The sequence below is a fragment of the Peromyscus eremicus genome, chromosome 10, assembly GCF_949786415.1.
Source record: "Peromyscus eremicus chromosome 10, PerEre_H2_v1, whole genome shotgun sequence".
NCBI classification, from domain to species: Eukaryota; Metazoa; Chordata; class Mammalia; order Rodentia; family Cricetidae; genus Peromyscus; species Peromyscus eremicus.
The window spans coordinates 91,954,520-91,979,748 of record NC_081426.1 but is presented as its reverse complement, the minus strand read 5'-3'; the positions used below and the strand labels follow the sequence as shown (position 1 = coordinate 91,979,748).

The window sequence follows — 25,229 nt, the reverse complement described above, 5'->3', positions numbered from 1 at the left end:
GTGGCCTTTCCTTAGCTTTTGCAATAGACCAGTTTGTCATAGTTTATGAGTCAACATGAGCCACTTGAAATTTTAACAAGACTGGATATAAATAAACAGGCTGGGTGTACGAATCCGTGAACTGTGTAATTAATGCTTCCTTTACAATTACTAACCACATCATCACTACTGACACTCAGGTTCTTTTCAGTGACCATCTCTCTAAATGGCTGGGCACCTTGCAAGTCTTTGTCTATGAGGGACAGGCATTTTTCACTTTAAATTGTTATATTTAGTACCAGGAGGAAAATACTGTAAAATTAGTTCAAAAATTAGTTTCCATTTCCCAAACTCAGAGCATTCCTTTTCTAAAACAGGGCTAACTCATTTGAAGATGAAAGTAATGCAGCTCCCCTCGCATTAAATGTCCTGGGAGTCACATTTTAAAGCAGCTGAAGCTAAGAGAGGAGAAACCCTGGGAACAAGCTCCGGAAGAATCCAATATTACTGATTTGAAAACACAGTTATCCATCAGTTTCACAAATACATGGGTTCCTTCCTCTAACTTCTCAAACACTGGGCACACAATGCCAAGGATAAACTGTGTTTAAAGCTTATCTTTAAAATAGTGTTGAAAAAAAAATAAAATAAAATATTGTTGAAAGTCTCACTCTATCCTCTATCTGGCCTCAAACTTTCTATCTGATTGCCTCAGCTTACCACAAGGATTACAGGTGTGCATCATCATACCTGGCTCAATGGGTGGGTGGGGGCGAGTGTGTAAGCATAAGGGTGAACATGCGCATGTGTACAGGGGCGAGTGTGTAAGCATGAGAGTGAACATGCACATGTGTACAGGGGCGAGTGTGTAAGCATGAGAGTGAACATGCACATGTGTACAGGGGTGAGTGTGTAAGCATGAGGGTGAACATGTACATGTGTACAGGGGCGAGTGTGTAAGCATGAGAGTGAACATGTGCATGTGTACAGGGGCGAGTGTGTAAGCATAAGGGTGAACATGCGCATGTGTACAGGGGCGAGTGTATAAGCATGAGGGTGAACATGCACATGTGTACAGGGGCGAGCGTGTAAGCATGAGAGTGAACATGCGTATGTGTACTAGTGAATACATGTGTATATGGAGGCCAAGTCAATATGAAGTATCCTCTTCAATCAATTTCCAGTTTTGAGACAGGGTCTCTCATGGACTCCAGGGAACCTCCCTGTTTCCACACCTGACTCTTACGCAGGTGCTGAATCAAGTCCTGGTGCTCAGAAGGTGAGCACTTTACCAACTCTAACCCCTGAGCTCAAAGAATTTTAACATCCAAAACCTCGCTGTGGGTGGTTGCAGGGCCTCTTCCACCTTTACAGGGCTAATGACCTCCCACAGCTGACTCAGGTTTAAAATATAATCAAACTTTTCTTCAACTGCGACCCCGTACCATCCCTTTCGTGAAGCTACAAAGACACTGAGAAGTCTTTATTCTCATCTGGGTTAGGGTGTGTGGTGAGGGGTCGATGGGGAGAAACGCAGACAGTACCTTGGAGGTGCAGATGGGGACGGAGGCTTCTCTGCAGCCTGGACATTCACGGTAATGGTAATGGCGAGAAGTTCCAAGAAAGAACAGAAACACAGGTTAGGACAAGCGGCGGGCACCTTCGGTGGACTTAGAGGATTCTCCGTCTCAGAGTCCAACACTCACCTGTTCAATGTCGCTCTCTTCACTGTCACTGAGCTGCAGGTCATCCTCGAGCATGCTGGAAAAAAAGACGGACAGTGGGGCATCTGAGAGAGCTAATAATTTCGGGGGCATTTAGATAGAACACGTGCCTAAAGACACCAAAGGGGGAGACAGCCGGAATGAGCGGGAGGCTTGCTTAGCTCAATTTTCTAGCAACTCAAGCTTTACCATTTTAACACTGGAAGCAGATCAGCCAAGCTCCTACCATGTCAAATCCAAACTTTCTCCTGGTTTGAACCCTACGGAACTTCTGGCAGCCATTTCTAACGCGCCCTAAGACTGTGCCCTCAGCTCCTTCAGTGAGAGTGTCCACACAAACGGAAGACAGAGAACACATACACACAGCACATACACTTGAACAACTTTCTTCCACGGGCTCTTAGAGAAGCAATAATAATGATTATCCATCCACGTGTTGATGCTGAATGGGTGTGTAAAGTATTTAAACAGAGCTAAGCACACAAAACTTCAAGATGACTGGACATTATTAATATAGAACACTTTTCCACAGGCCAAAAAAAAAATCACTCTCTTTTGTCTACTTGGATAAAAATCAATGATCGATGTTCTGTTGATTTAATTAGTAATACAAATGGCCCTGTTGTTGGTAAGAAAATATTTTAAACTTACAGATACTAATTCTGGTAGGGAAAAATAAAGTCAGCCCATTTCCTAAAATTTATATTGCTACACATTGCTAGGCACTCAGGCTTATGGCAAAATTTTCATATTAAAATAAAATGTTTCTTAGTAGTACATGTTTTCTCAGTTTGGGCCCCTGCCTCCCCATTCTTACGCTTTTTCCAGAGATCCTCAAATATCAAAGGCATCAATCACTAATAATTCTCTCACACTTCTCTCCAATTTTATAAGCATGCTATTGAAGTTAGAAGTAAAATGGAAAAAATCTGTTTGTGTATTATTTATGTCCCAGAAAACAAACTAAAAATCATTTGGCAGCTCTCAAAACACCTCCTCGGTAATTTGAACGGCACTTCTTACTGAGGCACCAGGAAGTAGGAAGGCATGGTTCCTTCAGGAAACCCCGGTTTAAACAAAAATCACTATATTTTCCAATGAGATAAATTATAGAGCTGGGCTTTTCACAGACGACCATGTGCATGAGGTGTGCAAATTCCACCAAGAAACCATTTCACCAGCACATGTGCTAAAACCCTGCTGCCTCTGTAAGTTTTTTAAAAACCGAAAACTGAAGCTGGGCGTGCTGACTCACACCTCTGATCCGAGCTCAGGAGGCAGAGGCAGACTGATCTCGGAGTGCAATCCAGGCTAGCCTGGTCTACGGTTTCAAAACAGTTAGAGCTACACATAAAACACCTATCTCAAAAGACAAACAATATAAAAAAGGAGAAGGAAAAAAGAAAAAAGAAAAATTTTAGATACTTGTAAGTTGAAGATCTCACTCAATGTTTATCAAGTAGAAACTAAATTCTTATTTTACTGTGTCTAGAAAACACAGCCTTCAGTCATGGGACTTGGCAGTTGGCCATCAGAATGCTATGCAAAGAAAAGTTACTCAACAGGTTTGCTGCTAGGCTGGCTTGGCTAGGGGACCCAGCAAAAGGTATTATATTTGGAGGAAAACTTCCCAAGGTATAACACAACAGGGAGGGGGGAGCCTGGCCACAGGAGCAAAGTACACTCAGTATGAACCACGAACAACACTGCAGGAGCTAACCTTGACCCTGAGCTACTCTACTGGGTTTATCTTGTATAAAAATACTCTTTCTTAATTTTCTGTACCACAAATGATCTTGTAACCCCACCACACTCCCACCTACAGCAGAGAATTAAAAGTCCCATTCATGTCTCCCCCTTGCTATGGAATAACACCTAGCTTCTATGGATATATCCTCCTGAAGTCAGTAAAGGCACACACAGGAAGTTCTGAGCTCATCTGAAAATAGCAGTGACCATTGAAAGTCTATAAACTTCTCTTTCTGGAGGTTAGATAGGATGAGAAGTCAACAGTAAAACATTATCTGCTGTTCAAGATTCTAAAAGTGGAGACAGTGCTCGGTGAAGGAATACTACATGAAGACAGATCTGAGTACGCCCTACAAAATAAAAACAAATAATTTCTATGCCTTATGTAAGCTACTGGTGCAAAATATGTTTCCTATAGTCTAAATCTGTGAGTATAATTGATTTAATAAAGAATTTAAAAGCTGGCCAGGCCTGGTGTGGTGGTGCCCACCTTTAATCCCAGTGCTCAGGAGGCAGAGGCAGGAGGATCTGAGTTCAAGTCCAACCTGGTCTAAAACCAAACAGATAACAAATAAAATGTCATGGGCCAGTGAAATGGTTCAGAGAGTAAAGGCGGCTGCTTGCCAAGCAGGTTGACTGGAGTTGGACCCCAGGTCCCACGTGGTAGAACAGGGAACTGACTCCTACAAGTTGTCTTCTGGCCTCCACACCATCACCATTCATGGGAACAGCAGGTGGTACGTGAGGAGGCAGACAGACAGACAGACAAATGTTACAAGGAGGAAGAGGAGGAGGAGGAGGAGGAGGAGGAGGAGGAGGAGGAGGAGGAGGAGGAGGAGGAGGAGGAGGAGAAGAAGAAGAAGAAGAAGAAGAAGAAGAAGAAGAAGAAGAAGAAGAAGAAGAAGAAGAAGAAAAAGAAGAAGAAAAAGAAGAAGAAAAAGAAAAAGAAGAAGAAGCCGCCACTGCCACCATAGTGGCACATGCCTGAAGTCCCAGCACTTGAGAGGTGGGAAGGTTGGGGCAGGAGGATCAACAATTTAAGCTCAACTACAGAGAAGAGCAAGTTCAAATTCCAGGCCAACCTGGACTACATGAGACTTCTCAAAAAACCAAAAGACCTAACTCAGATGAGAATCAGCAGACAGAAGTACACTGGCAGTGTCTGCTGATCCAGCCAAGAGCAACCACAAAACCTTCCAGAGAACAGTTTACAACACCAGATGCGGTGACTCGGCATTCACATCGGTATGCTACCAGGGGTAGGCAGTGAGAAGTCATTTCAAGCTTCTAATAAGAGAGATGTGTAACACCTATAGTTTACTTAAAAATCATAATCAAATCTTGCTAACGGGGGAATTCATGAGTGTTGTTATGATTTTTCAAAAGCAGAAGGAAACTCTACAGTTGCAGAAAGTGAGCTTGTGCACAAGAGAGGAGTGCTGCTCATGTCTCCTGTTGTCTCATAAGCAATTCAGGTTTGTGCGATATCTGCGGGGGGAATGGTCCCCGAACATGGAGGATGAGATGAATCACACTTGGGTAAGAACTTTGTTCCCTCTAAATGAGAACTGAAATCTCCCAGATCCAGTCCAGCTCCTGTCTGTAAAACCTAGGCCAAGAGAGCAGCAGCCAATGTTTAAACGACAGCAAGGTGTGTGCTCCTGCGTTCCTGAAGTAGAGGGTGACACCTCAACAACTCGTAACATCAAACTCCCACCTGACAGTTTCGACAATTTATTTCTGATGATACTTATCCACCAATGACACTTTCAGTTACAGCTGCCTGTGAGTATCCAAGTTAAAACATCATCCAACAGTAGACGCTAACTTTTTATAAAATGGCAAGAGAAAAAATTAATTTTCTTAATACAATTTAAGTTAACTGGGACAAGCAAACTGTGTCATCAGACCTCATTCTAAAGGACATTTGGGGATTGGGGATGTAAATTTCCAGGAGTCTGAGCAAGGCCCAGGGTTCAATCCCCTGGACTACAGAAAAACAAAACACAATCAACAAGGCCAGAGTCCCAGAGCCCTTCAGCTGACATTAAGTCTTACTATAGTGACTAAAATAGTAGCTGAGTGCTATCCCAGTACACTGAGGACTGGCCCTCCCATCTGCGCCAAGGTATTTAAAAACTAGCACTATTGAGACAACTTGAATACTCAGGGTTATTTACAAAAATATCAGACTTCCCCTAGCTGTCATTAACGCCCCTTCCTTCTCCTGCAAGGCCAGGTAGCCCTGAAGTCCCGCCTTCCCTCTTTTGAACAGGATTTTCCAGGTAAGTCAGACTTCAAGGGGAGAGTGATTTCTGTCTTTACCCCTTTATTCCAAGTAGGGGTTGATTTCAGGGGCAACGAAAAACAAAGGAAGGAAAGCACCTTTTCCAGCAGCTCATGAGTGAGAGGGGGAAGAGAGAACGAGCAGCAGTGAGTGTGGACCTCTCTACAGCTCCTAAGGCATGGGTGCTGCGGCCCCCCACCCCAGGGGCTGCCAACTGCCCCGGACTCCCAGAAAGGAACCATACAGAAGACACAATAACCCCTAGGAAGAGGAAACGTGCTGCGTGTTGTCCTGAAACTGGAGATCTTGGAAAGGAAGTGGACTGCTAAGGCTAGCACCGTTGGACAAACATACCCTCCCTGAACTTGGTGACAAACAGCAATGCTAACACCTTGGTGATCAGTACTGGCAGGGCTTTGCCGAAAGGCTCAGAAGCAACTAGAGCTTAAGACACACGCACACAAAGGCAGCGTGTTCAAACAGACATTCCGCTTAGGCATTCATTCAGTCTACCACTCCGCTCCTCCACCCAAGGCTGTACAGACACAAGGGTGACCACAGACTATCAACAGTTTGGGATCTCCCACTGGCCTCCTCCCCCTTCCATGTCCACTCTTCTTTTAAATGGGTTAGCAACTTCCAGATCTACCAGGATCAAGACTGGTTTTTTCTTTTTTTTAAAGTCAGAGCATAAACAACCCTGCAATTAACAATCCTGAAGTGCAAGGGACAATAGACCGTTGCCCAACACTCCACCTGCCGCCACTCAGGCAGCCTAACTACATGGGAGCCTGAATATTGTCACTGGATCAAATTAATCACTGGCTCTAAGGAGCCTGCCACACTAAGAGTGAGAACACTACGGCATAAACTAACTCACTCTCCACTAGAGGCAAGCACATAAAAGGAATTCCTCTGTTCGTGGGGTGCATTTCATTTTGGCACTTGTCAAGAGTGTGAACCCAGGACCCCACACCACTACTGAAACCTCACATAACCTTCTTACCTAACTCCCTCCACCTTCCTCCCATCCTCACCTGCCCGCTCCTGTTCTCCTGTTCGACCTCACCCTGTGTACCTAAAGAGCACCTCATGCACTCCTTTCAAATATCAATTAGCAGTTTTTACTTAGAAAATTCCATCACCACGGGATATAAGTTCATTGGCTTCTCTGATTTCAATGGTCGCTATGCTGTTCCTAGGATACTAGCCTGCATGTGATGGACAGAGGAGGAAGTGACTTCCTCCTACTCACTCTCAGGCGCCCACTTGTCTTTCATGCTTCACTCATACACCAGAGACCCAACTCCTTCCTGTGCTTGGTGCCACTGCTCTGCCCAGTCTGCTCCCTGCCGAACTGACCGCCGGGTGAACACGGGGCTTCAGTTCTCCCCACTGGATGCCCCCACAGACAATGGCCAGGACCTTCTTCGTTGACCAGGGCTTGATCCCCAACATCCAACCATCACAAACAAGTGCAGAGCCTGGTGACCTGGGGCGGTCTCCCAGACTCTCAACGGCATCGGTCCCTGGCCCAGCTCCTCCTTTCTCCCCGTAGTCTAAGCCGGTGATTCAAAACTGCCGGCAAAATTCCCCAAAATGAAAAAAAACTATACAGAAAAGGGGAAACGCAAGTGGCATGGGTTTGCTGGGTTTTGTCTTTTTCAAGTAGAGGACACTAATAAGCAAAAACTCCTCATCCACCAAGACCACAGTAAAGTATATTCTGACGGAGCAAAAGAAACCATCCTTCAGACAAGGTAAGTTTATCTACCAAAACTCTTACATTGCTGTTCATTTTTCTGTTGAAGTGAAAAGTACTCTATCAAGGAGCTGGTCTTTGACAACAAAGACTTAACCCTGTCTCATTCAGTCACAGCGACATGCAATACACTCTTCTACTCAACTGATGTTTTTTAGCAATGCCCATTCTCCAAAACACAAGGAACAAATATTGTGCCTAAGAAATAGAAGAAACGAGCTGAAGAGATGGCTCAGCAGTTAAGAACACTGGCTGTTTTTCCAGAAGACCAGAGTTCAATTCCCAGCACTCCATGGTCCACAACACTCTATAACTCCAGTTCCAGGGTACCTAACGCCCCCTTCTGGCCCCCAGGAGCACCTGCACCACTGGTCTACCAGTGACAACTCGGACATGGAGGGGGGACCTGAGCAGATGCCTCACTCCGTTCCTAGCAGTTACCTCAGGAGGAGTGGGAGGGGCAGTAAAGAGATAGTAATTCGATACTTCAATAAAATAAAGTGGGTCAAAATGCCGAATTAAACATCTATAACGTGAAGATTAAAGTGTTCCAAAAACCCAGAATACATTTAGCCGTGCCTGGCCTGGATAAGAACATCTGAGAGGCAGGACAAGCTCCTGCCATTAAATAGGCCAGGAAATGGCAGAAAATCTCACTCCACACATCCCCCATTTTCAATTCCCAAAGCTAAAACTATGTAAGTTTGATTTTAAAAGCCAAAGCCTTCTGAGTTCCACGGTCAATGCATAAATAATAGCTCAAAACCTTTCTTTCCAGAAAACCCCTCAGCACATTCTCCTGTAGTGCATAAACCTTGATCCAGATGCAACCGTGGCCCATTTCCTCCCTCTACAATGCAGCCGTATTTTATGAATGCCATTAACTGAAAACGGGAGGGAGGAGCCTACATAATGGACTTACACGGGAAATTTCAATGTCATATTATCAAATTTTAATAAATGAAGGTAGGTTTTTTCCTTTTTCTACTTACGATGTTCCTTGCTGGGAACTGGGATGGGTTTTGGAAGGCGTATCATATTGTTCTGTGGGGAGGAAGACACAGTCAGAGCAGCGTGGACACACACTTATGAAATCATAGACTCTCAGTTCCCTCTCCGGTGCCTCCTCCCTGTACCCAGACACAGTATAAATGCTGCACTGGCCACTGCCCTCGGCACAGTCTCCTACGGCCCTGAGAGAGAGAGAGAGCTTGTTCAGAAACAAAACTTCAGCAACAAATCCTTAATAAGCCAGAGCTACTTTGAATACAGGGCTTGAGAATGCCACCCCAACTTGCCGGTAACTTTCAAGCTGTGGCAGAGAGTTTCTGTTCTTGATGACAGTTGACTGGGTTCTTATGGGTGCTCTATGGCAATGCTGTCCTCATATCCCACCTGGCTTGACTTCCAGGTCCATCCGTGACTGCATGGCCTCTGTCCTACCTGTCCCTCCTGGAGTCAATGTCCCATAGCCTAATTCATTCACTCAGCACCTTTTTACAGACTGCCTGGTAGAAACCAATATGTGTAAAAACATCTGGCCCCGTCTTTAAATGTGCTTACAGTTGCCTGAGGGATATGAAACAGATCCACAAACATTCACAACCTAGGGCAGTGTGCAGTTAGTACACATGGCAATTATGTAAATTTACTGTCCCGATTCCTGAATAGCCACTCTATAATGACCAAGGAAGGCAAACTATATGGAAGGCATGAGATGGCTGAATCACAGAGAATCTGTGGGATTCTACCAGTGTGAGTGCACAAAGACCTTCAGGAGGAAGGAGAGCGAATGTGGAGAAGTGGAGGAGTCAGGTGCCAGGTCTGTCCCAGGTGAGGACGGGTGTGTGTGGAGTACAGTGACCAGCAGGGGTGAGAGCCAGGTTCACAGAACTCTGGGTCCAGGACAGAAAGTTCAGGGCCACAGCACAGGGGTGCCTCAGAGAGATCGGTCTCTAACTCATTCCCTGGTGAGCCCTACAGGGAACAGGAAGTGAGGTAATGCACCAGATGGGTAGTAGCCAGTGGAAAGTTAACATGGGCACCTTTTAGGCAGGGGTGGCAACTCTTTCACCCTTGCAGTTACCCACTCTCTCCTCACGGTGGCAGCAGCTCTCATAGTTTTGAATTATGGCCTAGACAGCTAGAGCTCTGATGCAGAGGCATTCTCAAGGAGTCCCTAAGAGGTCGTCCTGACAGGGCTGCAAGCTGGAAAACCTTAGGCGACCATGTTGTGTGAGCGCAGACATAAACAGCAGGACACTCGGATAAAAGCCCTACATGTCTCTCCAGATTCCAAAACCTAAATACCAGGACCAATATGCCCAGCGTTTTTTTTAAAAAAAGTAGGAATTCCAAGGCCAGTCTGGTCTACAGAGTGAGTTCCAGGACAGCCAAGGATGCATAGAGAAACCCCATTGTGATAGATAGATAGATAGATAGATAGATAGATAGATAGATAGATAGATAGATAGATAGATAGATACAGATAGACAGACAGACAGTTGCTGGCATTCTTTGAGAAGTGCACTGCTGTCTTAATTAGTGTCTCTATGGCTGTGGTAAAACAGGACCAAAAGCAACTTGGAGAGTAAAGAATTTATTTCATTTTACACCTTTGTGGTCCACCACCCAGGGAAGTCAGGGCAGGAACCTGGCAGCATGAACTGGAGCAGAGACCATGGAAGAACGCTGCTGCTTACTGGCTTGCTCTCCTCCTGGCTTGTTCAGCCTGCTTTCTTACTGCACTCAGGACCACCAGCCCCTAGGCGACACGCCCACAGCAAGCTGGGCCCTCCCACATCTGCTAGCCATCAGGTAAACGCCCCACAGGCCAACCTGGCAGAGGCAGTTTCTCACTGAGGTTCCCTCTTCCAAAATGACTCTAGCTTCTGTCAAGTTGCCATAAAATTAGCCAGCACATGACATTCTTCAATAGAAGATTCTTTTTTTTACAGAAGAATCTATACTTCTCCCCTTCCTCACCTAACAATCATGTCTCTCTTTCAGGCCACAAAGGCCACGTTCTCATTAGGATAAAATTCCCAAAATACCAAGAGAAAAAGCAGCAGCCCTTGGATTACCCTGAGGTAGCAACACCCAAGACCACCAGCAGAGTCTGACAGCCCCAGAGCTCCTCGGGCCAAGGGATGCTCCATCTTCCATCAATTCAACAGTGGGATGGGGTAACGGGTCTGTCTTTATACAGTTAGAACCAGCAGCCACACGGCCATGCCCCCACGGGAGGCACAAAAGCCTACAGACAGAAGGGAAGAGAAAGCAAAAAAGAAAAGAGACATACAGAAACCCCAACCATAGCTGGGCTGGCACTCCGCTTTCAGGACTCACTACCACTGTACCGGTCATGTGTTCCTGGACTGATTGCCCAAGTGTTAGGGCCTGACATGGCCATCAATTTCAGTTACACGCCTTTACACAGTTCTGTGGCAATATAATCAGGGCACAGTGTGGAGAGGCCATTTGGTTCTGACTTCTTCACAAGATGGCCTTCTGTCTCCCTGGACAGAGGAACAGTAGCCTAGTCTACCAGCATCAGACAGCAGAGTGTAGGTCAAGTTCATGCATATGCTTGTAAGAAGCTGAGGCTATGGCCCAATGAAGGTTGACTGACAAAAATAGCTGCGGGAAAGACATGCTCTCAGACAGTAACCCACTCAACCCTAGTCTAGAGGGCTCTGTTCTGATTCTGGCTCTTCCCTGTCTTCCTATCTCAGAGATTCAAGCAAGAAAAATCATCAAGAAAAAGAAGGGGGGGGGGTGACTGAACACAATCGCCTCTGTGGACATTTGTAAGCTCCCCTCCCCCACGCCTCATCTACACAGCACTAACACTTCATTCCTTCGCAGTCATCTGCTGCCTGGCTCCGTCACCTGGCAGAGTCTCTTCCCCTTCACTTGTTCTGACCAACTGAATGACTGCAAATATTCTAGGGATCTTTGTAAAGCTTGACGGGCAAATAAGTAACCAGGACATGGTCCATTGCTCTGAGTGGTTACTGTTCAAGAGAAGGCGGGGTCCTGTTAGTTTCCCAGATTCTCCAGAACTTACAGCCCTTTAAAAAGGGACCGAGAACAAAGCACTTGGCTGCAGACAGAGGACACTGTGAGCTGTGCTCAACATAACCATAGCAGGTGTGGTGGTGCACGCCTGTAATCCAGCAGGGTGGGCAGAGCTCTGGGTACAGGACACAGCAAGGGCTACACAGAGAAACCCTGCTTCAAACATTAAAAAAAAAAAAAGCAACAACAACAACAACCATGAGTCATGCAATACTCACTCCTATTTGTTCTGATTTTCATGAAAACGGATGACTTCCAATTATACCTACAGAGTGGCCCTGTGTTTGCTTTCTTTCCTAGTCTCTGTGGAAGTTTGTTACAAATGTATCATCATTAAATCTGCTAACTTTTTTTTTTTTTTTTTTTTTAAAGCCCACTTTGTTCTGCAATGCAATATTCGGTTCCAGATATTCACTTACTTTGGCTTTGGGTCGCAGTACTGACGTGCAGAGGATCCTAGAAAGAAAAAAAGGTCATCGTTAGAGATGTGTGGCCTACAGCCTACAGGGCAACACTCTGCAGGCTTAGAAAAACAACAGCTTCATAAAACTCAGATACAGAGAGGACTATATGATGGTGTGGACACCACTCACTGTGCTCACCTCCTACATTTCACGTTTCACTGCACGGCACAAGCATCCGCCCTCCAGCCAATCATCCCTCATACTGAATAGACAAGAAACATGTGGAACAATCTGATTCCTCAGGGAATCTCTTTCCTTGTTTCCTGGCTTTCCAGAATTTACCTTCCCTTCGGTATTGAGCAATTATAATTGCATAGTTTAAGGTTTTATTTTAAAACCATTATTAAGCCGGGCAGCAGTGGCACACACCTTTAATCCCAATACTTGAGAGGCACAGCCAGGCGAATCTCTGTGAGTTCCAGGCCAACCTGGTCTACAAAGTGAGATCCAGGACAGGCACCAAAACCACATAGAGAAACCCTGTCTCAAAAAGACAAAACAAGCAAAATTATTGATGGACCTTGTTTATAAAATGGGAAGAATAACTACAGTAAATTTGGGGTTTTACTGGTACAACTTCTGAAAACAGTACTGTGGAATTACCTATAAATATGAATGCATGCATACCAGGCCAGACAATGCAGATCTCCAAGTGTTTGGGATACGTCCTGGAGGTTATTTAAAAGCATACTCCAAGAACAGAGAGCTGCCTGAAGGGTTAGGAGCACTTCCTGCTCTTCCAGAGGATCAGGGTGACTCCCAGCACCAACACAACAGCCCACAACTATTTAAGACACCAGTACCAGGGGAACCAGTGCCCTCTTCTGGCTTCTGTGGGCACTGCACACATGTGGTGCACAAACATGCATGCAGGCAAAACAGCCATACACATAAAATGTGTGTGTGTGTGTGTGTGTGTGTGTGTATGTGTGTGTGTGTGTATTTCTTAAAGTAAAAGCCAAAAATAAAATGATGGCTGTGTCGATAAACCACTTAAAAACAGGTCCATGACTCATTTGTCTGTACGGAAACCGGGATTAGTGTTTGCTGTTCACTTTAAAGAAAATTTACGAACTATGAGATATATGCAAGGTTTGCGTGTGTGCATTCATATAGATGTATGTGTCTAGAAACCTGAACTTGTAGTCATCAATCTATCTCAGTTAATTTCCCTCTCTTTGTTTTTCCATCTCTAGAGGAAAGATCTTCAAATGAGAAACCAGACAGAGAAGTTCTGAATGCTGTAAGATATAAAGCCCTATAAAGTTCTAAGATATTCTTACCAATATGAGATGGAGAATAGGTTATCTAAAACCCTTCTAACATTCTGTAAAAGCTAAATTGTGGCCTTTAGCCCAGTCTCCAAAGATTCCAGGCAACAATGTTCAGAGCAACACCCCAACTTCTCACTGCTGTGGGCACTGTCCTGTCCTGCACCCCAACTTCTGACTGCTGTGGGCACTGTCCTGTCCTGCACCCTGACCTCTCACTGCTGTGGACACTGTCCTGTCCTGCACCCCAACTTCTGACTGCTGTAGGCACTGTCCTGTACTGCACCCCGACCTCCCACTGCTGTGGGCACTGTCCTGTCCTGCACCCCGACCTCTCACTGCTGTGGGCACTGTCCTGTCCTGCACCCCAGCCTCTCACTGCTGTGGGCACTGTCCTGTCCTGCACCCCAACTTCTGACTGCTGTGGGCACTGTCCTGTCCTGCACCCCGACCTCCCACTGCTGTGGGCACTGTCCTGTCCTGCACCCCGACCTCCCACTGCTGTGGGCACTGTCCTGTCCTGCACCCCGACCTCTCACTGCAGTAGACACTGTGCCGGTTGTGATTTATGGAATTAATTACCTTTGTAGGGAAAGGAAACCGGGACGGCTCAGCTGTACTGGGCGTGTGTATGGCTGTCAGAGGAGGGGGCCACGAGTGAGTCATTTCCTAGAAAGAGATTTGGAAAAGGAAGAAAAAGCAAGTATAAGTGGAACATCCATGCCAGTTGGTTCTGAACTTAAAATGCAGAGTGGATAGTGATCCACAGAAAGCACATTCTCACGGGGTATTTCATCCACTTTTAGAACAACGCCTGCACCAGGCCTCACTGGCCACGGAACTTACAAAACTGACAGAAAGCAGCATAAGGACAGGGGTAGAAAGGACTGGGCCCAGCACCGAACGCCACAGTGCACAGGCGCTTCAGCAGGTGCTGGCGACCTCGGGCAGCTCTGAGTACTGGAAGTGGGAGACTGAGCAGGGCAGGCGGAGCCGGGGAAGGCCGCGATCAGCACATTCTTCCACCCAGCTTCTTCACTGCACTTCCGGGAATTATTGGAGTTCAAAGGAAGAACTTTCCTGCCTGACTTAAACAAGTCATTCAGGCCACTTGCTCCACTCAGGAGGGTTCTAATAGATTTGACCCTCCCCTGGCAGCACTATTCACCCGTTTTTCAGAAGCAGGCGAACTTTTCTCAGTAGCAAAACTTTAATCTTTATTCCCTATTTTCTTGGTTAAAGGCAAGATTTCTAAAACTACAAATTAATATGCTTTTCAGAACTATCATATTTACTTTGCTTAAAAGCTTGAGGGAGCTGGGGCAGTGGTGGTGCACATCTTTAATCTCAGCACTCATGAGGCAGAGGCAGGTGGATCTCTGAGTTCGAGGCCAGCCTGGTCTACAGAGAGTTCCAGGATAGCCAGAGCGTCACAGAGAAAGAAACTCTATCTCAAAAAACACAAAAACAAACAAAAACCACCTTAAGGGGAAATAGGTATGGCAGATTAAAAGTATATAATCAGGAATACACACGTACATGCACATGAATACACACACACACACACACACACACACACACACACACACATTGAGAGAGCTAAAATGGTGTTAGATAAGCGTTTCAAGATGAAGAAACTCATTTTTTACAACTTTAAAAAAAAAAAAAAAGGAAGACGTAAATGATGGAGCCAAAGCCCAGAAGGAGCAGGAGGCTGAGCAGAGGTTATAGGCTTCTGTCTCCCTAGCTACTGCAAAGAAGTCACGTGTTCACACCTGGCTACAAAGGGGACTTAACAACTCTCAGTCACACCGAGTCACCTCCTCTGCACACTACACTCTAGCCTAGCACTGCGTGCTTGTCAAGACCCTGCCTGGCTCCTGTCTGAGGGAAGATGGCCTGTGGGCACATACATGCAAGACCACCCTACCTACTGGCTCTTCCCTGCTGCCCTGGTGAGTGGTCACAGCAACAGGTGAGAATAAGAGACATTGGATGTGGTAAGGCAACATGACTGATGTGAGATTTATTGGTTTGTTTGTTTTTTAAAGACACTCTGCTCTTAACAACGGAGCCGTCTCTCCAGCCCCTGGTGTGGGCTCTGACTACTTGTTAAAAGTGAACTCATACCTTATTGGTTACAGGCCATCTGCTTTGCCCCAACTGGATCTCTGTCAGCAAGAGTGGCCTGAATTCTGGGCATCAGCTCTCACTAAAAGATAAGCTCTGACCACTTACTTTTGTGAGGGTAATTTAAGTAAGTGCTCGGGTACATGGAATCAAAAGACAGTTAAGTAGAAACAGCACAACCTTTAGGTAGAGGTCTCCCGCCTCAGGCTCCTACCTCAGGCGCCTGCCTCAGACTCTTTGCTGCTGAGACTGGAGCCTGAACCCAACATCAGCTATCGCCTGCATTTAACTGAAACGTAGTTTTCCAGGCGTTTCAATCCTTTACCCAGTGAGCTTCTTTGCTCAGTCGGCATACTCTTGGTGTGGAAGTCACTGAAGACCTTGAAACAGCATCCTAATGTTTTCCAAGAATTTATCGGAATTGTGATGACATCTGTGACCTTTTACTACCAATTACCCCTAACAGCGCCCGTAGCCTAAGGCTGTGTGCCCCAAGGAATCAGGCAGCTGTGAGGTACATAAACTCTTGCAGAATCTTAAGTGGCTCCTGGTCTGAAAGAATTTTCACACTTCCCTAAATGCCTCAGGCATTAGGGAAATTGGGGCCATTACAAAGAAGAGAAAGTTGAGCAGGTAGTCTGGAGGCTCAGACTTGACTCCACTCCATCCCTTCGCCCTTCGGCCCCCTCCCCCAGCCTCCTCTCTCCTCCTTGCTCATTTCCCCCGAGACCTGCTGTGCTGCTCTAGCTGTTTCTCTAAAACACAAACCTGTCTAACCTTAAGACTTCGCCCCACTATTCACCCCACTTCCTTTGTTCACTGGTCTGTCTGTCTGTCTGTCTGTTCTTGCCCCTATCACTGCATTGTAACTTTTCCTTTCCTACCTTGGTCCCCACGAGAGCAATGACTCTGTCCTCTTTACTGGCATCCTAGTATCTCAAATTGTGTCAGGATGGCAAATAGATGAGTAAGCAAGCAATAATGCCACTCTGTATGAAGCCAGCAAGACGGCTGCACTGGGGTGAGGCCTACGCGTATTCTTCCCAGGCCCCTGGGACCAGGCCACTCAAACACAGGACTGGCTGCAGGTCTCAGGGAGTACACTGCTTCCCCTTCATTAGAAAAAACACTTTCAGCCTAAACATGGCCCCTGAGAACCAGTGAAAACTGACACCAAGCATCATACATCATCCATGGCTGGTTTGTACTCTTAGGGGACTGTCAGGGGACTCCTGGCAATCTGAATAAATTGTTGACATAGATCAAGAGTGGGAACCCTGGGCAGAGGACACTGGGTCAGGACAGGAAAGACGGGTACAGTGCACTGGGGTCCCCACTAGCTCAGAGAGGTGGAACAGAAAGGACAGAGTTGGGGTGTCTGGGCATCCTTCTAGCTGTCACTTCTGAGTTCAAAGTGGAAACATACAGTCTTTGCTTGCAATTTTTGCTCAAGCATTCCCAGTACTTGAGTGTATTAAAGTGGCACTGGGAGAAGGTGGATGCTTTTACTAGTGCCCAGTACTACAACACTGTCATCCCTGAAGAAAGGATTCAGTCTGTCTTCACCTAACAAATATGAAAATCTAACAAGAGCCGGGCGGTGGTGGTGCACGCCTTTAATCCCAGCACTCGGGAGGCAGAGCCAGGCGGATCTCTGTGAGTTCGAGGCCAGCCTGGTCTCCAAAGTGAGTTCCAGGAAAGGCGCAAAGCTACATAGAGAAACCCTGTCTCGAAAAAACCAAAAAAAAAAAAAAAAAAAAAAAAAACAAAAACTAACAAGAAAGCTGGACGGTGGTGGTGCATGCCTTTAATCCCAGCACTTGGGAGGCAGAGGAAGGTCCATCCTCTCAGTCACTTTTGGGTAAATACAGAACAGATCACACACTGCTTCAGAGAATTTATAATTAAGACACTATTTTTTTTTTTAGTTGATAAATGGAGTATTTTAGAACCACGAGAGGTAAAGGCTGATACCAAAACCTGAGCAAGGCAATTAGTTAAATATTCACCGTCCTTGCTAGTTAGCAAGAACATCAGCCTTTAGCATTTCAAAACACGTCTCTGCAGAGTAACAGAAAAGCGCCAAGGACAAAAGGATGAACATTGGTGCAAGACAGAGATGATGCCAGTACAGTTCAGGTATCTGCCCAAATACCTTTTGTAAAAAAGAGATAGATAGATAGATAGATAGATAGATAGATAGATAGATAGATTAGATAGATTAGATAGATATGATAGATTGATTGATAGATAAATAGATTAGATAGATATGATAGATAGATTAGATAGATAGATAGATAGATAGATAGATAGATAGATAGATAGATAGATAGATAGATAGATAGATGGATGAGTAAGTAAATACTCACAAATAAAAAAATAACCAATATCCTTACTTCAAACAGTAGCATTGGTTAGTATTTTTTTAATGAAGGTGGTGGATTCAAAGTATATTTGGGGGTAAATATGTATTTTAGAGGGAAAAATGAATAGTAGAGAAAAAATCCATAGATCAGAACTTCAAAAAAAAATCAAACTTTATAAAAAGAGACACAAGAACATTAAGACCAACAGAAGCAAGTGATAAGCCAGAGAGAGAGAAAGAAGCATATAAACTCCCTAATTACTACAATTACTCTACACAAGCAATACATTAAGCTCTGAATTCCTAGGAATTCAAGGCAAACTGGGTCACATGACACTTTATTCCGTTCTCTGACTTGACGAAAGAAAGCTCATAGTTCAAGAGAAGAATCTAGTAGGATTGTTTTGTTTTGTTTTGTTTAAGGAATACATCATTCTAGTGCAAGAAAATCAGAGCAAGTGGATAATGTATATACAGGACAGGAGATAGAATATAGGAAGAAATAGAAGAGGTGATACCCATATGGTGATCCATTTACAGAAGTGAGGCATTCACAGAACTCACAATAAGTAAAGAAAAACAAACAAAAAGAACCCAGTAAGAAGTCTAAATATGATCATTCCTTTCTCCCTCCCTCCCTCCCTCCCTGCTCTCCCCCCCCCTCTCTCTCTCTCTCTCTGTGTGTGTGTGTGTGTGTGTGTGTGTGTGTGTTTGTGTGTGTGTATGTGTAAGAGAGGCACACAGGATCTCACTAGGTAGCCTTGGCTGGTCTGAAACTTACAGAGATCATCTGTCTTTCTCTGCTGTGGAGTGCTGGGAATAAAAAAGCATACACCACCACACTCAGCTCTTTAAAGTTTCAAAATCTCATTAAAGAGGCCATGCACACCAGGTTTCTCTGTCTAAAAAGTGAGAATCAGGATATGGGGCTACTTAAGCCTAGTGTCCCCCATGCTACACCCATAAGGTATTTCTTCTCTGGGAAGTGAGTACCCGTCTTCGGTGGCTATGGGCAAGCAGAAAACTTGAGAAAATTTGTAAAACTCTGATTCAAATTTCTTGCAGTTTGTAAACTTCATCTTGGCAAGTAAAATCTGGTAGAGACCTGAATAATGTTCCATGTTGGAATGGCACTGCTCAGGAAAGTGAGATCACATGAGCATCTGTCTGGTTCAGGATTTCTTCCAATGACACACGGTTAATTATGAACTCACCTTCAGAATCTCTTCAACACAGTGAACTTCATTGGAGAGCGTCTGCTGCAAAGGAAAGGGAGGAAAGCTCATTTAAAAAGCTGGATGGTGGGAGCGGTGATCATGGTGGGTCCAGGTGTGGATGAGCACAGGTAGGCTCGCCTCAGGACCCACCCTGTACCATCAAAGCACTAGTAACCGCATTATGGAAGAAAGAGTCACCGAGTTCATCGTGGGGAAGAGCAGGAAGCTGGCGGCACACACGCACCCACACCCAACTAAAAGTGACGGTTAAGTTGAAGGCAGCTGGCGGACAATGGGTCTCTGAAACGTGTGTAAGTGCCCTGCTAACGAAGGAAGAAGGGGGAAGGAAGGAATGCTGGAGAGAAGGGAGGGAGGGAGGAACTTAGTGAATCTAAGAGGACACAGGATGTAACAGAAATGGAGGCAAAAGATGGAAGCAGGTAACACAGCTGGCTGACTTCCAACACCATCCAGTGATAAGCCATGGTAAAGAAGACAGACACGGAGATCATCTCAACACGACTGCAGCCACAGTGGAGGCCAGAGGCCAGTCATGGATAGCTCTTCATTATAGTTTTCTAAAACTCAGCTCTTCATTATAGTTTTCTTTCTTTTTTTTTTTTTAAAGATTTATTTATTTATTATGTATACAGTGTTTGCCTGCATGTATGTCTACAGGCCAGAAGAGGGCACCAGATCTTATTACAGATGGTTGTGAGCCACCATGTGGTTGCTGGGAATTGAACTCAGGACCTTTGGAAGAGCAGCCAGTGCTCTTAACCACTGAGCCATCTCTCCAGCCCCATTATAGTTTTCTAAAACTCATTTTATGTTTAAAGATTTCTCTCTCTCTGTCTCTCTCTCTGTCTCTCTGTCTGTGTGTGTGTGTGTGTGTGTGTGTGTGTGTGTGTGTGTGTGTCTGTCTGTCTGTCTGTCTGTCTCTCTCTGTGTGTGTGTGTATGTGTCTGTCTGTCTGTCTGTCTGTGTGTCTATATGTGTGATATACGTAAGTACTCCCAGAGGCCGGAGGAGGATGTCAGAACCCCCAGTGCTGGAGTCACACAAGGTTGTACGCTGCATGTCATGGGTGCTGGAAATTGAACTCAGGTCCTCTGGAAGATGGCTATGATCTCAGAACTGCCGCGCCATCTCTCTAGCACCTAAACTACTCATTTTTAATAACAGCTGAGTCTTATCTCACTTCCGCTGGAATTTTGCTCTACAGGAGCACACTCACGCGGATGTACACATGCCTATATGTGCGTAAAGGACAACAAACAGGGAGAGGACTTAGTGACTTGGAGCTAAGGTTTACTACTTAGGCTTCCACTTCATCTTTAGCTAAACAGAAACAAGTATCACCATCACAGACAGCGCCGGGGAAACTCCAGTTTATGGTCTGTACGTCCTTTGTAAGTACAAAGGAAACAAAAAGGTTAAATCTAAAATAATTTTTCTACATTAGAAACATGGTACGCAGCCCACAAATGTGCAGTTTTCAATGGAACAGCCCCTTTTGTTCCGTGCCAATGCCGAGCCGCCATGCATACAGCGAGCACCATAATGCCACAGGCCCCTTGTATCTTTGCCACTCACGCAGGTGATGCTCTGGTCAGTGTGCCAGCTCACAGGTAACAGGCAGATGCAGAGCGGTCTTACCTTGGTCTCCACAACTTAAAAGTGCACTATAGCCGGGGTGGTGGTGGTGCACACCTTTAATCCCAGCACTCGGGAGGCAAGGCCAGGCGGATCTCTGTGAGTTCGAGGCCAGCCTGGTCTACAGAGCAAGATCCAGGACAGGCATCAAAACTACACAGGGAAACCCTGTCTCGAGAAACCAAAAAGTGTACTATACTGTAACATTGGTTACTAACTCACAATTGAGGTTTATTAATCCACCCTTTTGACTTGGTCTAACTAAAAACAATAAAAAGAAAAAAGGGTACAACCTTTGCATCATGCTGTAATTGAGTCTAATAGTCAGGTCAAAATTAAAATGCAATGGGATCTGCCTTGGTACATGTTCAAAACAAGTAAATACCCTGATGGCGGTGATTCTGTGGACATTTTTGGAACCTGTCATTTCTGAGTCATGGCCAAGAAGTTCAGAGATACGACCAGAGTTAAGGAGACCCTACCCTACTGCATCCATCAACCTCATCCCCAGACATTTCACAGGTCAAAACTAGCTTTTAGTTTCCAAAAAACCATCAAAAGATGTCAAAAACCTGGACCAAATGATAGTGCCACATTTTAGGATAAATGTCAGATCCAAAAAAAATGGTGTTTTCACCTGGGCATAAAATATGCCTATATGCTGATTTCAATGACTGACAGCCAGGATTAGAAAAGCCACCATCAGAAGTGACGTGTATCGCACAGAGGCTGGGACTCCTAGGTCTCAGGACAATAGTCCCCTCCCCCTGCCTGGGGCAAGAATGCAAGTGGGAATTCAGTCAAAGTGGCTGGCAGTTAGTGGAAATGGAAAATCATGCTGTGGTGAGGACCCACAGAAGAGCTTGCCCATTCTTTCCAAGACACAGAATGAGGTGGGAAGTAACCCTCCAAGGTGTGTTTTCCTTAGAGGTAATTTCATGCCTACAAAGTGCTCAAAGGGGCCTCACAACCTCTTGTTCTGCTTCCTGGGGACAGCATTTGACTCCTGGTGCTCTCTCCTACCCATATCCCCATTTTCACACACCCTGAACTGCTGCAGAGGAGGTTAGTGCCCTTTCTTACTAGCCCTCCTACATGCACCAAGCTACCTTGGAACCTATATTTAAAAGGACAGGTGAGAAGGCTCGGTGCGTAGAGGTACGAAGCCCGATGACCTGAGTTCAATCCCCGCAAGCCACAATGGTAGAAGGAGAGAAGCAAATCCCACTAGCTTTCTTCTGGCCTCTGGCTGTGTGCCATGCCATATGCACGCATGTGCACACCTAAACAAATAACTGTGAAACAAAAATAAAAGAAGCTGCAAGAGCTCTAATCTATCAGATGTTCTGCCTCTCTTCTCTCCCCCAAATTAGAGCCAAGTCAGAGAACCAGGTCTTTCTGTAGCGTAAGAACAGGCTGCCTCATGAAATAAAGTACTGCTCGGCACCTCAGAGTCTGCCACCGAAAGGAAGCCTCCCAAAAAGGGAGGAGATTTTGAGCAACCCCGTGTGCTAATCTGGCTCTTAAAATCCACATCCTCCTGCAGGGCTCAGGCTCTGTACTGCCCTTCCTGCTGAGCAGAACCAGGCTCTCCTGGCAGTTCTTGCCAAAGAATGAACAACTGGTCCTGACTAGCCAGCTGAAACTCAATGATAGGTTTTTTAAAAGATTTCTTACGGAACACAAGATAATAAAACACAACACCAAAATCAATAACTGATCATCAAGAAGAACAGGGCTTTCCCTAAGGGTACCAAGTCTGACTCAGTCCCAGTTCTGTTGTCTCTGTACTCAGTGTCCACGTTCCTGGAGGTGGTGTGCCACCAGGACTCCCGCATACACTCAGCGTCCACGCTCCTGGAGGAGGTGTGCCCACCAGGACTCCCGCACACAGTGTCCACGCTCCTGGAGGAGGTGTGCCCCACCAGGACTCCCACACACACTCAGTGTCCACGCTCCTGGTGGAGGTGTGCCACTACGGCTCCCGCAGTCTCTGCTGTCACACGTGGATTCTATAGAGAGACCAATGCTCCAGCAGGCTCACTTCCCCACTGGAGTGGGGATGGCCTTAAGCCAAGGACAACAGCCCTACTCAATTAAGCAGAGAATATAGCAGCTACTTATGGAGGGCATATTATACTTGGCACTGCGTTAAACTCTTAAACATACTATAATTCCCTCCAATTGAACCATTGATTATAAAATTGATCACTAGGCTTGGCATGGAGAAATCAGTCCACTAAATGCATCCATCAGCCCCAAGATATACATCCCTATTACAAAAAAAAAAAAAAAAACAAACCTTAAGATCAATTAAAATGTGGTGTGCAATATCCAGTTTCATTCTCATATCAACCACTGTGGTAGGTAGGCAGTTTTTACAGCAGGCAGACTAAAACTGTGTGTCACACAAGGTCACACAAAAGCTCTGAAACAGCTGAGCCAAGCTTCAAGATCCTGTCAAACTGGCTTCCCAAAGACTGACTGTGCCTGAGACAAACAGGCCTGGGAGACCTGGGTTTCTGTTTTACGCATGATCAAGACCATTAAAGAACAGTGTTTCTTCATTTCTTTCTCTCTACAAGCAGCAAAGCTGAGTTGGGGGTTCACATTTCACTGCCTCTCACTACTACATCATGCGAGTGCTTCAGACTAAAAAAAGCAGAATTCTGGCCACAGTCTGATCTCTGGCCTCCTAGACACCAAAATGAAGAGCACTTAGAGGTCTCCTGAACTTGGTTTCGCTAAGCTAAAAGGAAGTGAGCAGAAGAAACACTCACCACCGAGACTGGAGGCTCCTGCTGTGCTCACTTTGGCATCAAGTTCCAACAGAACCGCATTTTTTTTTATATATATATATAATGATCCTATTTTCATTAAGGCTTACCAGGAAATGGGGCCACAGAGGGTGGACACTGGAGACGAGAGCCAAAAGATCCCGGCTTCTCTAGGGTGGCTTTGCTCACGACCTGCTCAGTGATCTTGGATAAAATTCAACCTCTTAGGACTATTTCCTTATTGTGATAGAGGAGAATATTACCACATCTAACCACTTCACAGGAGTGGTGTGAAGTCAAGTATACTGCCATGGGACTTTAAAAGCAGGCAAAAGGAATCAACCTGAGGGGTGCCCAGCGCCAACATCAATTAGTGATTGTGTCAGAAGAACTTCCACCCAGCTCTTCCTAGCAGCCTTTCTTCCTGCTCTTTGGGTTGTGATCTACTGCTTCCCTACCCCACTATCTCAGTGAGTGGGGTGTCTCTGGCTGAAATACGCTTCCCGTTCCCTCCACCTGCTCAACTGACCCTCAGGGACAGAGAAAACATACCCGGCTGCTCCCCTTTGCCCAGGTTGCCAAGGAGTTCCAAAGGCACACTCTGCTACAGATGACTCCCCCAGAGCAGCCTACTGTATCACTGTGCGCCCCCCAAACTCGACTATACACCATGTTAATGCATCTGCTTCTTCTAGGCTACAAGTTCTCTGAAAGCAGGGGGCAGCCACCCGACCCCCACCCCAGACTTGACCACACACCACTTGCTACATAAACGCCACCAACAGCATGTGCTGGTGTTTCCGTTCTGATTTCTGGGGCTGGAGACATGACTCGGTGGTTATGAACACATGCTGCTTCTCCAGAGGACCTGGGTAGGACCTCCCACCACCCACATCTACAGCTCCAGTTCCAGAGGAGCCCATGACCTCTTCTGGCCTCCATGGCCACCAGGCATGCACAGGACACACAAACACACATGCAGGAAAAACACCATACACACAATAGAAAAACTTAAAAATGAAATAACTTTTAAACACGAGGACTTTGGAAACACAGTAGGTGCCGTGGGCTGTTCGAATTAGAAATCAATACCTGAGCTAACTATGTAGAAACAAGCCTACAAAGGGCGAAGAGCAAACCATCTTTCCCCATTTCTCCTCAGAAACACGCAAAGCACTAAATTAAGAAAAAAAAAAGTTCCCAGATTAGATTGGCAACCAGTCAAAAGACTGACAATACCTCACCTATGCCACAGGTCATGGGTGAGGGGGCAGAGAGCTCAGAACTCCAGCATCAGCTTGGCAATAGCTCCCACAAAGGGGGCTGGAGGGGAGGAGAGAAGAGGGAGGGAGAGTGTGTGTGTGCTCACCGTGCAGGAGCACATGGAGGCCAGGGTTGACGGTGGGTGTCTTCCCACATGGCTCTCACATGGCTCTCACCAAACCTGGCGCTTCCAGTCTAGATGAGGCCGGCTGGTGAGGCAGGTCCTAGGATCTGCCCGTCTCTGCCCCTCCGCCCCCAAGCTGCAGTAGTCACAGCCTGCAGTATCCAGGCCTGGCCCAGCTTTCACATGGGTTCTGGGGAGCCGAACTCAAGTCCCCATGCTTCCATAGCAAGCATTACCTCTGGGCCATCTCCTCAGCCCCAAGCGGCTGAATTCGGAGGGTGTGTGTTCTCTGACATATAGCACAGATACCCGTGTGTTCCAAATACCATGCTGACAAGGTTTCAGATCAATGTGCAAACAACTGACGCCTCTGACAAATAA

The 25,229-nt window shown here is 45.9% G+C and overlaps 1 protein-coding gene across 4 annotated transcripts in view; it reads right to left on the bottom strand.

Moving 5' to 3' along the window:
• The window catches only part of Aff1 (ALF transcription elongation factor 1), a 168,081-nt gene that overhangs the window by 24,513 nt on the left and 118,339 nt on the right, over window positions 1-25,229 (bottom strand). For 3 of the 4 annotated variants that reach the window (XM_059274853.1, XM_059274850.1, XM_059274852.1), the window contains 6 exons: window positions 19,026-19,070; window positions 13,899-13,985; window positions 12,001-12,037; window positions 8,494-8,545; window positions 1,686-1,740; window positions 1,524-1,561 (listed from right to left, as the gene is read on the bottom strand). In XM_059274853.1, coding sequence (XP_059130836.1) covers window positions 1,524-1,561; window positions 1,686-1,740; window positions 8,494-8,545; window positions 12,001-12,037; window positions 13,899-13,985; window positions 19,026-19,070 — 314 coding nt within the window. The remainder of the gene's footprint in view (window positions 1-1,523; window positions 1,562-1,685; window positions 1,741-8,493; window positions 8,546-12,000; window positions 12,038-13,898; window positions 13,986-19,025; window positions 19,071-25,229) is intronic. The other variant, XM_059274851.1, reaches the window with a different exon arrangement.